At 31.3% G+C, this 17,302-nt stretch overlaps 1 protein-coding gene across 7 annotated transcripts in view; it reads right to left on the bottom strand.

Annotated features, from left to right (window-relative positions):
* Nucleotides 1–17,302, bottom strand: part of LOC120776814 (rab11 family-interacting protein 3) — a 131,148-nt gene that overhangs the window by 66,506 nt on the left and 47,340 nt on the right. For 5 of the 7 annotated variants that reach the window (XM_040107823.1, XM_040107825.1, XM_040107826.1 and 2 more), the window contains 2 exons: nucleotides 13,367–13,405; nucleotides 12,375–12,489 (listed from right to left, as the gene is read on the bottom strand). In XM_040107823.1, the coding sequence (XP_039963757.1) occupies nucleotides 12,375–12,489; nucleotides 13,367–13,405 (154 nt within the window). The remainder of the gene's footprint in view (nucleotides 1–12,374; nucleotides 12,490–13,366; nucleotides 13,406–17,302) is intronic. The other 2 variants (XM_040107824.1, XM_040107829.1) reach the window with 1 other exon arrangement.

Genomic DNA, 17,302 nt, shown 5'->3' with positions numbered 1-17,302 from the left:
ACAAATATTAAAAAAAGTAATATTATTGTAAAGAAATTTAAGAAACTAAATATTTTTAATAAAAAAATAATTATTTAAAAAAATAAAAACTAAATATGTTTAAAAATAAAAAAAATAATTATTGTAAAAATTAAAAAAATTAAATATTTTTAATAAAAAAAAATAATAATTAATAAAATAAAAAAAAATTATATTAAAAAAGTAATACATAAAAATAAGACTTTTATTTGCTTTTGCACAACATTTAACAAATAACTTTTAATTTTAATAAGTCAGGTACTAAATAATGAATGAATAAAACAACGAAATAAAAAATATCTAAATGTAATTTTGTCTTGCTTAATTTAAAAACCCACAAACCAAAGCTTGGCAGTCACGCCTTCAACCCACACGGCTACGCGGTACAACAACTAAATTCAAATTTACAAATACAGTTTGATTTTGCACTATCTTCAACAAATAACTGTTAATTTTAATAATTGAAAAAAAAACACAATTAATAACAACAAATTCATGTGAAATTAAAAATTACATGAGAAACGCATTTATCAAATGAATTTGTCGCGCAGCAAATGCTAAACGCCTGCACAATGTTCGCGTTGCCAACTACTTATACACCCACCAGCACTACCCAAGCAGCGGCGCAGCACCCACACAGCCACACACACACGTGACTTGACTGTGCAAAGCGCAACAACTTGGCAATTTGCGCAAATTGCGTCCTCCATTCTGGCATTTTTCATTAAATTTTCATTAAAATTTTTTGCAAAAGTTTTATTTCTTCGTTTATTTTCGCTCCTATTTCGTTGAGAATGCGCCCGATTTGGCATAACAACAAAAGGGAGCAACAAAGAACGCCTGCAAACAAATTATGCAAAACGCCGACATGCTGCAAGCAAGCAGTTTACTGAAGAAAAAATTGCGAAAAAAATTCATTAGAACAACAAAAGCAACTGCAAAGCAATAAAAAAGCTAAACCACGCAAAAACCAGGCAACAAGCTGCGCTAAAGACGCTAAGGCAGCAACAAAAAAAGCGCAGATTGAAATATCGTTAAATTACGTTGTTGTTGTTGTTGTTGGCGCTGCTGTCGTCATACGAAAACACAGCTGATTGTAGTCAAATCGCGAGCAACAAAAAAGCAGCTGCAAGCTGTGGGTGCGTGTGCATGTGTGCGGCTCATATTGCGGGTAAAAATTGTGCCGGCGTGTGAGCGTTTTTGTTGTTTTTCTCTTGTTTGGTTTTTTTTCTTTTTTTCGTTTTTTTTTTGTATTTTCTGTTTGTTTTTGCTAAATCTGAAACTCGCTAAGAATGAGTTAGTAGAAAATGTTGCGGCCGCATATTCGCTACCCACAGCGCTGTAAACAGTTAGCCACTGCTGCCACATTGTTGCTTTGTATGCGACAAAAACATCAACGAACATGTATTTTGTCAACATTGCGGTGCTGATGCTGTTGCTCGTTAAATGTTGCGGAGTCAGCGTTGGCATGCTAGGGTAGTTCTTAAATTTAAATATCAAAATATTTTTTATTCAAAAAATAATAACAAATAAATGCAAAAATTGTAACTAAAAAAGTTAACATTAATTAAATTTTAGATAAAAAAATCTAATTTATTTCAATTTAAAAATTTAATTAAAAAATAATAATTTATTTAAATTAATTTTTTAATTAAAAATGTTTAATTAATTAAACATAAATTTTTTTGTTAACTATATGTGATTACTAATTATTGAATTTTCTGATTAAACTTGCCATAGTAATGTATATTTGTTTATACCCTAGGAAGAAGAGACTCCGACGAACATACATATATCCCACCATATTTAAAAAAAACTTCTATTTAACGTGAGAATTTTCAATTGAAAATTAGGTTTTTTCAATATTAAGTCAAAATAAGGAAATTAATAAATAAAAATTAAACAAAAAATGCAGCATGTTTAAAAAAAAGCAAAACGATAATTTTTCAGTATTGGCGTCAGCCAAGTATGTATGAATGTATTTTTATATTAGGCTTGTTCTCAATTTTAAATTTGTTATTATTTTTATTTAAAGTTTTAAATTTTTTTTCAAAGTAAATAAAACTTTTTTAGTTAATTATATGTGAAGTCTGTGTGTTCGTAAGCAGATACAGATATATTTATATACATTAGGATAATTCTAAAATTTAAATTTCAAAATCCTTTTTGGCAAAAAATTACTAAAATCTAATTTACAAATTTTAATTAAAAAGTAATCAAAATTTGATTTAAAAAAGTATATATAATTATATTTTAATTTAAAAATTATTCTAATTTAATTTTAATTTTAAATAATTAATTAATTAAAATTTTAACTAAAAATAATAATTTTATTTTACAAAATTAATTAATTAAATTTTTTTAGTTTTAATTAAATTAATTTTTTAATTTTATTTTAATTAAAAATTAATTTTTCTTATTTTTTCTTTCCTTTAAATGAGTTTCTACATTCATAATATGATATTTTCTTTCTTTTAGTAATTTTCATGGGCATCGGCATTGGGCTATTGAAATTTTTATTTTCTAAAAACATCAAAACATTCTTATACATATGTATCTTCTGCCGATAGTATTATTTCATATCACAATATATGTATGTATATATGTAGCTTCCATGTAATTGAGGACATCCCTACTGACCTCACGTAAAACCGTAAACGAAGTTGCACCAGGTATATAAATGACTATATCTGAGTTTTTTGCTAATACACAATACATCATAACATATTTTAGTCAGTTATAACATAAAAATTATATTCAATTTTGCTTCGTTTTGGGACAATTGGAAATTTTTTTCAAAATCTCAGACAATTTGCTGATTGACTCAATTAAGGCATTGTCCGAAACACTTAAAAGGTCGTAATTCTTAATGTGCCGTAAGATTTTCATATGTTGTTTAGCAAAATATGAATTCTTAATTTGGCTTAAGATATTCAATTAAGATATTGTTAAGCAACAACAAATTTTATTTGGTTATGCAAACTACGCATTATTTACAGAATTTGGAATATCACTCGATTAGTGGAACTTGGTTAAATGTTTTTACGGCAGCGATAAGAAGGATTCTAAATAAAAAGCCTATTAAAGAATGGCATTTCGATTCTCCACTCTTAATCAGGCTTTGTTCGTACGTTCAAAAATTCGTAGGAATTCACTGTTATGTATATTGTTTAGAAAGCATTGCTCTTTACCTTTATCTGATTACGCCAATCTATTGTAAATATTATCGATTTTCTGTTCTTTCAAGCAAGGCCAGGGTTTGGCAAAGGGAAGGCCGCTGATATCTTTGAAGCTTATTGATATAGCAAGAACGATAATGAAAAGATTGGGTGTTGTTAGCTGTTGTAAAGATTAGGTACTATATTGTACCTAATATGCAATATTATACAGAGCAGTTAAATAGTAAAATTAAGTTTAAATTAAATTAGTCTGAACAAATTAGGTTATGAGTTGGCTAAAGAGTTAATTAAACGCTTAATTGAGACATTGAATGTAGCATGTAACTAAACATTTGCTCAAGAAAAACAGTTCGTTGTATAAATTAATTTATAAATTAAGTCAATTAGTACATTGTTCACACTTACTCAATTTAGTTTGCAGAATTAGTGTTTGACAAATATTTTTTTTTGCGAAAATTGAAAAGCGTAATTCTGTATAACATGGAAAATTTTTATTAAAATATATAGATATTAATTGAGTCAATGAATTTGACCTATAACTAGTACTGCGCTCAGTCAAGTGAATTAATTTTAAAAAAAAGTGTAAATTGAGTCAATTTTTGCATTGTTCACACCCACACAATTTACCAAACATTAAACAATTAGCTTGTACAATTTCGATGATGAGTTGGCTAATTGAGATAAATCTCAAACTTTTTACCTTTATTGAGGTAAATCATTCGTTGAAATTAAATTGTATATTGAGTCAATTAGTTAACTGTTCACACTCACACAATTTAGCTTGTAGAATTAGTATAAGAAAAATACTATTTGTTGATAAGAAAAGAAGTCTAATTTATAAGAAAGTAGAAAATGCGTTGGTTAGAAGAGAAACTTACGAATCTTAACCGAATCAATAAGTTAAGCAAACAAACTAAACTTGTGCTCTAATAAGACATGTAGTTAAATGAATTATACCACTTTTGAACCAAAAAGGATATTAAGTGAATACTATAACCGAGCCCTAGCAAAGTAATTTTTTTAGTACTTGAGTCAATTATTTTTTTTCGTAAATTGACTAAATTAGTTAATTTTTCACACCCACTAAATTTACAGATTAGATTACACTATTATAATTTTTAAAAACAAATATAAAACTGCTAATCCGAATAAAGTAGAAAATGTGTTGGCGAATTAAGGAAATTAAAAGCTTAATTGAGTCAATTATTGTAGCATATAACTAATACATATATGTAACTACAATGAAAAATCGAACAATTAGTTCCGAAAATTAAGCAATAAATTGAGTCAATTAGTTAATTTTTGCACAATTAATGCTTGGCAAAGTTAAAAAAGGCTTATTTAAAAAAAGTAGATAAGACGACGGTTAATTGAGACAATTAAAAATTGAGTTAATGAATGTAGGAAGCATTAAACCCGGAGAAAACTAAAATTCGACAAAAATAATTAAATTGAGTTAATTAGTTAATTTTTCACACTCACTAAATTTAGATTACACTATTAAAATTTTCTAAAATAAATAGAAAACAGCTAATTTGAACACATTAGAAAATGAGTTGGCTAATTAAGGAAATTAAAAGCTTAATTGAGTCAATTAAGATAACATGTAACTAAAACATATAAAAATTAATTTAAAAAAATCAATTGGTTCAGGCAATGAAGCAATAAATTGAGTCAATTAATTAATTGTTCTACAATTAATGTTTGACAATTACTATTTTTTGATAAAAGTAGTAAAAGTAGAATGAGTAGGCTCATTCATAAAAAACTAGAAAATACCATGGTTAATTGAGGCAATTAAAGCTTGAGTTAATGAATAAATGAAGCACCAACCCTGGAGGAAAATGGAATTTGAAAAATTTTTAATTATGTAGTTTTTGCTTTTTCCGCAAAACATACCGAAGAGCATGTTTAGCTTTACAAAAAAGTTTCGGAATGACAAAACAAAAGTTTTATAACTCAAGCATTTTTGCCTTTAATTTTGCCTAATCAAATATTCCGTCAACGACTAATGAACAGCTAAAATTATGTGCTTAAGCAGGTACTTGAGTGATTGATAAATTGTCATAAAATAACGGCAAAATGTTTATCATGGAAGGCGTTAACTGTCTGCCTATGCAAGTGCACGTGCACCGGTGGCATAAACAATAAGCAACAACAACAACCGGCAAACTTATGCGCTTCCGCTCAAGTAAATAACGCCAACTTACAAAAGTTTATACAAAACGCAATTTATGCGTACCATTGTGGGCAAGTTAACAAGCGTGAGTGTGTATGTGTATATGTTTGTGTTTATAACATGTGTAGCTGCATATACAAATATATATATGTATATATACATATATACATATACATATGTATGTGTGTCTATGTTCAAGAAAATTTCGCTTGACATCCTGCTGTGAGACTTCCTAAGTAAAAGCATAACCAAATCATTTTTTTATTGTTGTTGCTGTTGTTTTAAGTGAAGAAAAGGGGAAATGCTAAGAAGCATTTGATGGCATTTTAATTATATACATACATATGTAAGTATGACCTTATATAAGCAAAAAGAAAAGAATTTTAAATTAATTGTAAAAATAGTAGTAAAGTGCAGCAAACTAAAAACAACAACAATAATAAACAAAAACGCCACAGAGCATTCAACTTCAAGCAATTGTTTATGAAAATGTTTTCTTATTTTTCTTCTTTTCCTGCTTATTCGACTTATTTTTCTTCTCCTCCTTTCCTCCTCCTCCATCTTCTTCCATTCATTGGCTCACTCCAACGCGTGCCCGACATGCAAATCGTGTGCTTAAGTGCGTGCGTAAGCAGTGCATGACGTGCGTTGCAGTATTATAGTTGTTGTTGTTGTCCAATTTGTCTATCTGCCCGGCCTGTCTGCCTTTTCGCCTTATATGAATGGGTGCAAGCGCTGCATAGGCAGCTGTGCCATAGAATCGTCGCTGGAATTTCAACACATGTGAGTGTATGTGCGTTTGTATGGCGTTGCCAACTGCACCACTCAACTCTGTAGCTCAGCTGCTTAGTATGCAAGCCAGGCGCTGGTGGCAGTGCTTGAAGTTGCATAATTTTTTGAGTGCGTACTGCAATTTGCTGATTGAATGGGAAAGGAAGCGGCACTCCATGACGTGCCTGTGGAAGGCAGCTTTTCAAGAAATATTGCGAAATGCGACGACAATCGGCAGGAAGGAAGTTCATATGTAAAGTGATTTATGTTTAAGCAGATTTTGTAATTTCTTAGCTTATTTGGTAATGGTTTGACAATAACAGTAAGGGGTGAATGATGAGGTTTGATTTTTTATTTATTTATCATATTTTTATTCCACAAAAACAGAGGCATCACTGGTCCACATAGGATTTTGAATAGGCAAAATGTTGGTTAAGGGGTCAGTAGGGTAATCTGCCCTGTTTTTTGACATTTTTTTCTAGAAATTTTCATTCTACAATGGAACTTTTTTCACATATCATGAGGTATATCGTGGAGTGTATAAAAAAGGTTTTTCGGAATTTTTTGGTGGCATCTGTCGGAGAAATGGCTGGGTGAATGAGATGCCTTTTTTCACTGGCGGACACGATTTCTCATGTTTGGATCTTCTGAAACACGAAAACCCAATTTATTCTGAAAAAGTATGTGAATGGTTATCGTCCCTACTAGAATCATGAAAAAATGTTGATAAATAAAAAAGTAATTTACGTTTTTTTTTTAATTTTTCCCTATGTTTTTTTACATAAATTTTGTCATAACACTGTCAATAAATTATAAAAAATTGTGAATCTAGTATGGACGATAGCCAGGCGTTTTGTGAACGTTAAAAAAAATTAAGCAAATCGGTTGAGTAGTTCGGCCGGAATCATGTCCGCCAGTTTAAAAAAGTATGTTTTGAGAAAAACGCGTTTAAAGTTTGAGTTGTGCACCCCGAGCGCTCCGAACGTCGAGCGGTATTATTATTTGTGGGCCTTTTTCGAAACCTTCCAATGGTAAAGTGGAAACAAGATTACCCTACTGACACCTTAAGGTCTTTCAAACATGGAGTATAGTAGTAAAATATTTAACTGAAAATTATAGCACTTCTGAACCAGAAAGGATATTAAATGTACATATATTTACTATAATCTACACCTTCCAAAGTATTTTTCTTAATAGTGCAGCGAATTGAGTATTTTGGAAAGTTCTATGGAGAGAAAGTTATTGTAGATATCGGAAAAGAATTGTGAAAACTTTGGTAATCTTATGAAGAAACACACTAGAGCAATTTTTTGTAAAGCTTTTAGGAACGTAGTTCCTAAATATATGCATAACCATACTATTCTATGCAAGCAACACTGACAGCCTTGTGAAAGTAATAAGCTTGGCCTTTAACTAGACATCCAAGACGGAGAGAGAGAGACAGAGTTTACAGAGTTCTTTATCCTTAGCTCAAACAGACTGCTTTATTGTATAGGACTAATATGAGCTCATTATTCCATTCGTAAAACTTTGGATTGGGTGCGGCTTTGATTCTTAGACTTTACTTTACCAGCTAAAAGCTGAGACTAAAATTTCTTCAGATGCATAATAATGATGACGTAAGCCAATTTGTTTTTCGGTCTAGAGTATTTACTGAACGCCTAACTACAGTCGCTCTAACTTCTGATTGTTTTTCTATTAGACATCATTACAGTTTCAAGATAAAAAAAACAAACTTTTTCTTAAACAACTGAGCTTTGTGCTTTCGAGTATTTCAGTGATTGTTTAACGCAGAAGCTTTTAAGCTTACTTTGAGGTTAGGTTAGGCTGGTTACTCGTGAGGCCACGAATAACTCCACTTGGACTGCTGCAGACGCATTTCAGTACTCCCAGTCCAGCCCAGCCCAGTACTCCTCGATAAAACGCCTACAACATGTCCCAAGTTTATTTGCGATTAACGTAAATCAAATCCTTAAAGCTCTGATTTGGTTTGGTATAAATATTTATGCCGATCCATATATAAGTAATTTTTTGCCGTTATCCTATCACTTTATCATATATGTATGTATGTAGCTGTCATTTAAACTGAACTATCGGAATGAAAAGCTTTTAAGGAAAGCTTTTTCATTTACGAGAGAATAGTTCAGATCGGATCACTATAGCATATAGCGGCCATATTTGTGGAACGATTGGAATAAAAAGCTTGTAGGGAATGATTTTTCATTTGACGATGAGGAAGCTTCAAGAAATTGTGCACGGATTATTGTCGAATCGAATGATGCAATCTCCGAAAATCTCAGAATGGATCACTGTACCGTCGGAAAGAAAGGCTTTTATGAGAAGCTTTTTCATTTAAGAAGATATATTCAATAAATTCGCTATGGATTATTATATAAAGCAATAATGCAGTCCCCGAAATCTGCTAGTTATCACTAATAACTATCAGATCTCAAGCTAAAAGCTTCATGATATATCCTGTAAAGAGTGAAAAAGCTTCTAACTATCGTAAAAGTGATTTCCTGGCGAGAGAAATATCTAATCAGTCAACACTTAACTCTCTATTTTACGATCTAAGCGTATCTCAACTCACGCTTGACTGCTCTAGAAAGAGTTAAATATAATAGAAAGACCGTTATATAACATTTTACGATTAATTTGCGGCATTTTTATGATTTTGGCACGAAAACCCGGCCAACGAGCTTAAACGAAGAAGATACTTTTATTACTATTATGACTACTTTTGAAGTTTTTGTTGCTGTTGGTGTCATAATTTCACCACTAACAGCTGATTATACAACAACTTCCTCAATAAAAACGTTTACTGCTGCTGCAGCTTCAAAACAAGACTAATGAGTGATTTAGTGAATGAATGAGTGAGTGATGGAGCTTTCGAAGCTGTTGAGTGCATAACGGATTTTTGCTGTTTTGCATTTATTGCATGAAAGCATACACCGCTGCATAGTTCCCACGTTTGTGAGATGCATTTGCAACAACAACAATAGCAAGAAATCGTAATAAAACCACAAAAACAACACAAACAATTTAAATAGCTGGAAAGAATTTCGAAGAAAAAAACGAAATTAAAAGTAAAATAGAAAATAAAATAGCTACAAAGGCGCCATGAGCAATATTTGAACGCCGCATGAAAGCGAAAACGCATTGCACACACACATAAACACAAGCAGCCAATGCCACGAAATTGCATAAATCGATCAAATGCTCGACGGAACGATGGATCGTCGATACCAAACTGTTTCACATGCGCCGCAACAATTGACGCTAACGAGTTTGACAGCAACAAAAGCAACACATTATAGTACATATGCTACAACAATTTCACAACAACACACATGCACACAAGCAATATTTTATCGCGAATTTCACCTGCGCATGCGCCACGGCCATTTTCGAGCCAGAAAGTTCGCGATGCAACGCAATAAAGAGCAACAGCAACAACAACACAGCAATGAAAAGCTGTAAAAGGCAGCCAAAGTTAAGTGCCCGAAATGGTGGGTAATTGGAAGCGCTAGCGATAGCACTTCGTGTTGCCTCAAGGTCATTGCAATTGGCCGCCAACGTTGCTAGCTTACTGCAGCTAAGCGCGCAGCTCGTTTGTTGTTTTGCCTGCGCTTTGTGCGCCTTCGGGCCACATCAAGGTGAAATGGAAAATGTGAAAAGCGCGAAAAGTCGTGCCGCGGCAGCTTTGAATATTATACAAACAGTTTCTGCATGCGTTGTTGCTATGGTTGTTGTTGTGGCTGCTTCCCTTTGGTATTTGCATGATTGATGATTGTATAATTTTGCTGGAATTTATTATTTAATGAGACAGACATGCGATAGCTCTTAGCGTCAATAACTCGTGAGTGTCAGGGCGAGTGAAAGGGCGGCGGACTTATTGAACGGTCGTTGACATATCGTTAGGGAAAATAGGCGCTTAAGAGATCAATCGATTGGAAGTAGGAGTAGTGAAGTCGATGCAACGTTAGCTTGTTTATTTGAGCTGTGGACAGATTAGTCTCGAGTTTCACTTCCGCGTTCGCTCTCTTGATAACTGCAGTTAAAGGATGCAAGAAATGAGTTTTTTTGGGAGTTTTTTTCTTACTAAATTTACGGCTTAAAGTTCTCATTAAGCTTAAAGCTTGCTGAAAAAAGATATTTAATAGGATGCGTAATCTCAAGTTTAGCTATCGTGTTAGTACTTCTGGCGTCTTCCGAGGATGACCGAAATCTGTCAGGGATCGGTAGAATCGGTTAATCAGAATGTAAAGTTTGGAGCTTGCGTCCATACTGAAAGCAAGAAGAAGCTCCAAGGAATCTTTTTTTTCAAAGGCCAAGAGGAGAGCTTAAAGCTTGCAGAAGAAAATATTTTTAATAGAGTTATGGAAAACAAAAAAGTTCAGCTACTTTGTTCGTACTGCTTTAAAGCAGCGGCCTTAGGGGATGAAAAATATAAGATTTCAGGAATCTTAATTTATTTTAAGAATACACTGAAGTCTCAAGATCAAAGATCTGTTCATCAAAATGTAATTTTCAACTCATATACCCTTGATTCTTCAGCGCCATTCACTTGGTAGTGGCCAGGAACGATTCTTTTACATATGGCTCAAGCAGTTCACGACTTCCGGTCTTAGACCCAATATCCTCTGGGTAGCCAAAAAACATCCGTTTGAAGGCGAGCTAAAGTGAGAAGGCGAATTATCCCTTCCAGAATTGTAGGCTGGGTTTGAGATCTGCCACGTAAAAAAATACACCTGCAATGAAAGTGACACAACAGCCTTAGTTGAGAGACTACCCTTTTGTTGACGACCACTGCAAACATATTAAAGATTGCGATTTAAGGGCATGCACCTGGAATGTCCGCTCTCTTAATTGAAAAGATGTCGCGGCCACTGGTTGATGTTATCGTAAGAGTAAAGGCTGACATCACCGCCGTCCAAGAATGCGTTGGACGGGACAAGGACAGAGACGGCTGTATAAACTGAAATTGAGCAATACCAAAAGCTCCGTCAAGATCGAGAAGGACCTCTCTGAGCTGTTCGATGCCAAACTATCGTGCGACTTCTTTACTCTACTGCTTGAGAAAATAATGCGAATTACAGAGCTAAATAGAGAAGGTACAATCTTCTATAATAGTGTACAACTTCTGGCATTCGCCGATGATATCGATATCATTGACCATAACAACGGTGCCGTTTACTCTGCTTTCCTCAGGATAGACAAAGAAGCGAAGAAAATGGGTCTAGTAGTGAACGAAATATCTCCTGTCATCAAACAAAGCGTCGTCGCAGTTGCGACTTGGCTCCCACGTCACTGTTGACAGACATAACTTCGAAGTCGTAGACAATTTTGTGGAACCAGCATTAACACCAACAGCAACGTCAATCTCGAAATCTAACGCAGAGAAACTCTTGCGAACAAGTGCTACTTTGGACTGAGATGATAATTGAGTTGTAAAGACCTCTCTCGACGAACAAGGACCAAACAAGTAACTCATCATCCTCTGACTGCTACATGGTGCAAACGCATGGACGTCACCAACATCTGATGAGTCGGCGTACGAGCTCTGCGGAAGATATATGGTCCTTTGTGCATTGGCCACGACGAATATCGCATTCGATGGAACGTTAAGATGTTTGAGATATACGACGACATTGACATAGTTCAGCGAATTAAGAGACAGCGGCTAGGCTGACTAGGTCAAGTTGTCCGAATGGATAAAAACAGTATTCGACGCAATACCCGCCGAGGGAAGAAGAGGAAGCGGAAGATCTCCACTGCATTAGAAAGGCGAGAGGGAGAAGGACCTGGCTACACTTGGAATTTCGAATTGGCGCCAAACAGCGAAAAGGAAGAACGGAAAAACGATTGGCGCGCTGTTGTTAACTCGGCTATAACCGGTAAGCGGTTTCCACGGCAGTAAAGGAGAAGAAGAACTCTGGTGATTAGCATAAATTTTTAGAAATATAATTAAAAATATATTTTAAAATGTTATTTTATATTTAAAATTTTAAAATACACTTTTTTTAATTTTTTTTTTTTTTTTTTTTTTTTTTTTTTTTTTTTTTTTTTTTTTTTTTTTTTTTTTTTTTTTTTTTTTTTTTTTTTTTTTTTTTTTTTTTTTTTTTTTTTTTTTTTTTTTTTTTTTTTTTTTTTTTTTTTTTTTTTTATTTTTTTTTTATTAATACAGTCATTAATAGAATTTTAAACAAAAATATATGTTAACTCACCTTATAATTCAAATCCTGCACATTATCCAAACTGATGTCGCTATACATGTCTTCTGTGGTATCACAATTGGAGCTACGCCCAGACGAATTGAAACTTGAGGATCTGTAAAGTTGACTGAATAATGAGAAATTGTAAATTTAAATGTGTATGTATGTATGTGTGTTTGCAGTGTTAGTGGTTAAAAGCTAGATGAAATAAATATATTGTGTGCAATGTGAAGTCTAGTGTGCTTGTGTGGCTAATTGCTTAGGTAATTGATAAAGTGTATTAGTAAGTATTGCTATATACATATGTAATTCATGTTATACGCTCTGCTATAACCAAGCTTTGCAGCTTCATCTTAAGCTTAAAAATGAAACGAGTATCCAATTAAAAACTACTTCTTTTGTGCATTACTTTGTACGCGCTTTATAATGTATTTCTCGCGGAACTTAGTAGAGACAGCAACCTAACAACAGTTCACAATAAACACTAACACAGTGCTTGTGAAAGCTGAAGTCTCTGTTTGTCTTTGCTAAATATTTTCCAACCACAGTTTGAGTTGCAAGAATATGAAGTGCAATACAGTGGCGTCAAACTGTCGGATGTAAAGATGCAATATATTAGCTTTAAAACTGTTGACGCGGAATAATTTTTGTGGAATTGTGTATTTTAATATATTGTTGATGTTAATTGATTTAAAAAAATAAATAAATATAAAGCTTCATATCAAAATATAACTGTTTCAGCTATTAAAATATATAAATTTTTTTGCTGTTTTGGAGTTTGTTTGTGTATTTTTGGACCAGAAAATAAATTTGTGTATATTTATTCCATAAAAATCGTAATTTTTCATAGCGAATTTTTTTATCGGTTATAAATTGATAATTACTAAAGGCTTAGTCTTTTAAAAAAATATTTAAATTATTATAATATGTTTTTTGTTAGTAAATAAGTAAATAAAGTTCATTCTGGCTTTTTTTTTTAAATTTTTTTTTGTCTCTAAACTCACCTGGCTAAAGCATTTGAACCCAGTTGTCGACGACCGGAACTAGAAAAAAAGAAGAAAAATGTTAAGACATATTTTTAAAAATATAAAACTTTCAATTTTAGACATATTTACTTAAACACAATATTTATACAATACAATTTTTATATATGTATTTCTTTTTTCTTTTTTATATTTTAATTGGAAAATATATAAAGGAGTGCAAGCTAAATTTATTAAAAATGTTAATGTGCAAAAAATTAGCATCTAAATACATACATATATGTGTATATTTGTATTTATTATTTAAAGCTTTAGACCTTATAGTGCTGTGGGCAAAAAATAGTAAGACTCTTTAATTTAAATTTCGCGCGAAAACCCATTCGTCGAAATATTTTTTTTGGATTGCTATGACTGCCTGTAACATCTGTGCCAAATGTCGCATCCAAATAATCATTAATGTTTAAAATATACGCTTGTGTTTCCGAAGTAACTAAAATGCACTCGGCGATTTTTACGATGAGTGAAATTGTTCAACAAAGAAGTTCCATTAGATTTTGTGGGCGGAATCAAATTTCTGGTTTGAAATAAACCTACTCATTTATTGTAAACTACACCATACAATGCAAATGTATCGTTCTACATAAACAAATGTGTATAAAATTTAAATATAATTTTTTCTGAACCCTATTCTCATGACGACCTACGACACAAATATGTATGTACATACAAGCATATTCACACCGAAATATATAGTTATATACATATGTATGCGCACACAAAATAATAATTTTCAATACCAAATTTTCCAATAACCTTAAAAATTTTAATTATAAATACATTTATCTGCTTTACTCAGGTGTAAACTTTGCTCTAATCGTTGTTGTTGGCATTTTTATACGTCATTAATGACATTAGCGACACTCTGAAGGGATTAAATTGACCGTACGCGTTTATGTGAGCCAAAAATAAGTTTGTGGGCATGTTAAAAATACATTAAAGGTAATTTATGGATAATATTTTAAGAATGAGTGTATTAGGGTGGAGCGATTTTTAAAGAGTATGGAGTAATTCATTCTGTCCAAAAACAAACTGAAGATAATTCTTGAGGGATATTTTCAGAACGAGTGCATTAGGGTGGAGCAATTTTTTAAAAGGCATGTAATAATTTTATCTGTACCAAAAAAAAACTATTAAAAGAAGGCGTAAAGATTTTTTACTTAACATGATAAAATAATGATAAAAAAAGTAATTAAAAACCAATAAATTTTCTTAGTCTTTAATTTACATATCCAGAAGAAGTCGTTTTAAAAAAAAAATATGAATAGAAGCAGAAGAAAGCGTATATCTTTTTGACTTTAAATAAAATAAATGAAGCAAGATTTTATAGTCTGATTTTTATGACTGTAATCTATATAGTAAGCCATTTCTTATCTAACTCTTTGTGGTTTTTGTGATTTAACAGCAAAAAAATATATATATGTATATTCTTACACACTTTTTGCAAATTTATTTATTTATTATCTACTCTAATTAATGAACTAATAATAAAAAAAAAATAAAAACAAAATTTAAACGTATACATTTTCCAAATTTATGTGTTTTTTTAGCTCTAAAAATACAATTAATGCCCACTTCCTTATATTATTACACAAATTGCACTTATTATATGTGACCTGGTCTACGAAAAGGGGGCTTAGGTGTCAAAAAAAAAGAGAACAATTAATGAGATAACGAGAAACTGACGATTATTTTTAACAGCTGTTTCCCAGAAAACTAGTTTTCGCACGTTAGCTCGCTTTTCGTAGACCAGGTCACATATATTTATTTATCTACTCTAATTTTGTTTTTTATTTTAATTAAAAACATATTTTTAAGTTTAATTATTGTTATTGTTTCCATATTTTTTCAATATTCAAATCGACCCACCCTAATAGCAACACGGGTTTCTGCAAATTAATGAAAAACTTCAATACAAATAAAAAGCTTACAAAAAGTAAAATTTAAGAGGAATCGACAGCAAATTTGACACGTGTCTGTTAAATATTGGGCTTAATGAAAAATTTTTGCGAAAAATATCAAAAGCTAAAATGAAAAAATAAAAATCCAAAAAATGAAATCTAAAAAAATTTAAGCAAAATTTACATATTTAATGTTAATTATTTTACTGCTAATAAAAAAGAAGAAAATATATAAAACGTACGTTAGTCAGACCTTTCAGCAAAATCTAGGTCAGCACTAATGCTGAAGTAAAGAAAAAAATTTAAAAATTTGCGAAAACACTTGAAAGTTTTAGATTGTAAATACTTGTAAAGATGACGCTGCTCTACAGTGGTTCTGTTGCCCTAGACATAAGATCGATTTTGGATAAACCATAAAACCTGAATATTTGCTCTTGTTTATTTTTAAATAATTTTTTTCATAAAAAAACCGGAAACAACAAAAGAATAATGAATATATGTACCTATGTATAATATGAGTTAAATTTTCGAAAAGAAGGATGCAGAGGAAAGTGCCGTAAACATAGGTTTTATATCAATTAAACGCCTTTTATGAGGTTCTTTATAATTTTGCAGTTGACAATAATCAACCTTAATATCATGCTTCCAACATTTTTAGATACTAGTGAAACCACGTTCTCTGTTTCTCATTATAATTATCGAAATTAACCGAAAATTTAACAAAATTATTGCGAATATAGTCTAACTTGAAATTCATATTTTCTTCCAGAACCCCAAAGTTTTTCAGCATATTTTGTAAAAATTTTTTTCACAATTTGATGCTTCATGGTTACTTAAGAAAATTTCTACTGTCAAAATTAAAACCTGTTGAAACTTTCACCTATCGGAATAGTCTCGAATGTAGCATGTCGAATTTCAGTTTCTCCTAATAAAACTTTGCTTTTGTAGAAATTCTATTTTTTCATCTTTATGTGGTCAATTCAGGCCCAATCGTATCAGAAAAAAATTAATTTTAAAAGCTACAAATAAAAACTCCTTTTTTATTGATGTCTAGAATTAGAATTTGAGAATAGAAACCCAACAAAAAATTTTTGTAGTAAAAATTTTTGTAGTAAAAAATTTTTTGTAATCCGTCAAAAAAAAATTTTTTTTGTTCTAAAATCCGAAACAAAAAAAAATTTTTGTTGACCAGTGAACATCTTTTTTGTTTCTATTTTCATGCTCAAATTTGAGTTCAAGACATTGAGAAACTCCGGTATTTAAACACAAATTTTTTGTTGACCAGTGTAAAAAAAAACTGAGAAACTGCAATATTAAAAAAAAAAAATATTTTGTTGACCAGTGTAATTTTTTTTTTTTACCAATGTAGTATGAAAAACGAAAATATCATAAAAGCAAGAGCAAAAGTAATACATTCATGAATAAATTCTAAATCTAAATCTAGTTGAAGCCATCGAAATTATGCTCAGATATCCAGGGCAACAAAAGAGATCCTTGATTACATGTATAATTTGTATGTCAGATTTTTTTCCAATAACCAGATGATTTTCAAGTTAATGCTAATAACCTGTTGCACATTTACTAGCATTAAAATGGATAAAAAGAGTGCCAAAAATTGTTATTGAAAATTATTACAATATGCATTGGTTTAATAAAATTAAAATTTTCCAAAAAAAATTAAAAAAAAAAATTGTAGTTTTCTATTTTTCATAATTTATATTTTATATTTACAAAAATAGAAAAAATGTGGGCCTACAAACCGTAATTTTTGTTATACTAAAAATTTTGCATTTTATTGCTAATTGCCTGCAAGATTTATCATTATAATATCACAACAAAATTTACACACAAAAAAAAAAGAAAAAAAACGATTCCACTAATTATTGTTATATATTTGTGGGCCTTTAAAACTCGAAACCACATATTGTTTGCTTTTATTGTTGCTAATGTTTGTTGCGCTCAGCTAATATAGCTGTTGACCTCATTAACCCACTTAACT

Source organism: Bactrocera tryoni, chromosome 5, assembly GCF_016617805.1.
Source record: "Bactrocera tryoni isolate S06 chromosome 5, CSIRO_BtryS06_freeze2, whole genome shotgun sequence".
NCBI classification, from domain to species: Eukaryota; Metazoa; Arthropoda; class Insecta; order Diptera; family Tephritidae; genus Bactrocera; species Bactrocera tryoni.
Note: the sequence above shows the minus strand (reverse complement) of the source record. Positions and strands in the feature narration are given on the sequence as shown.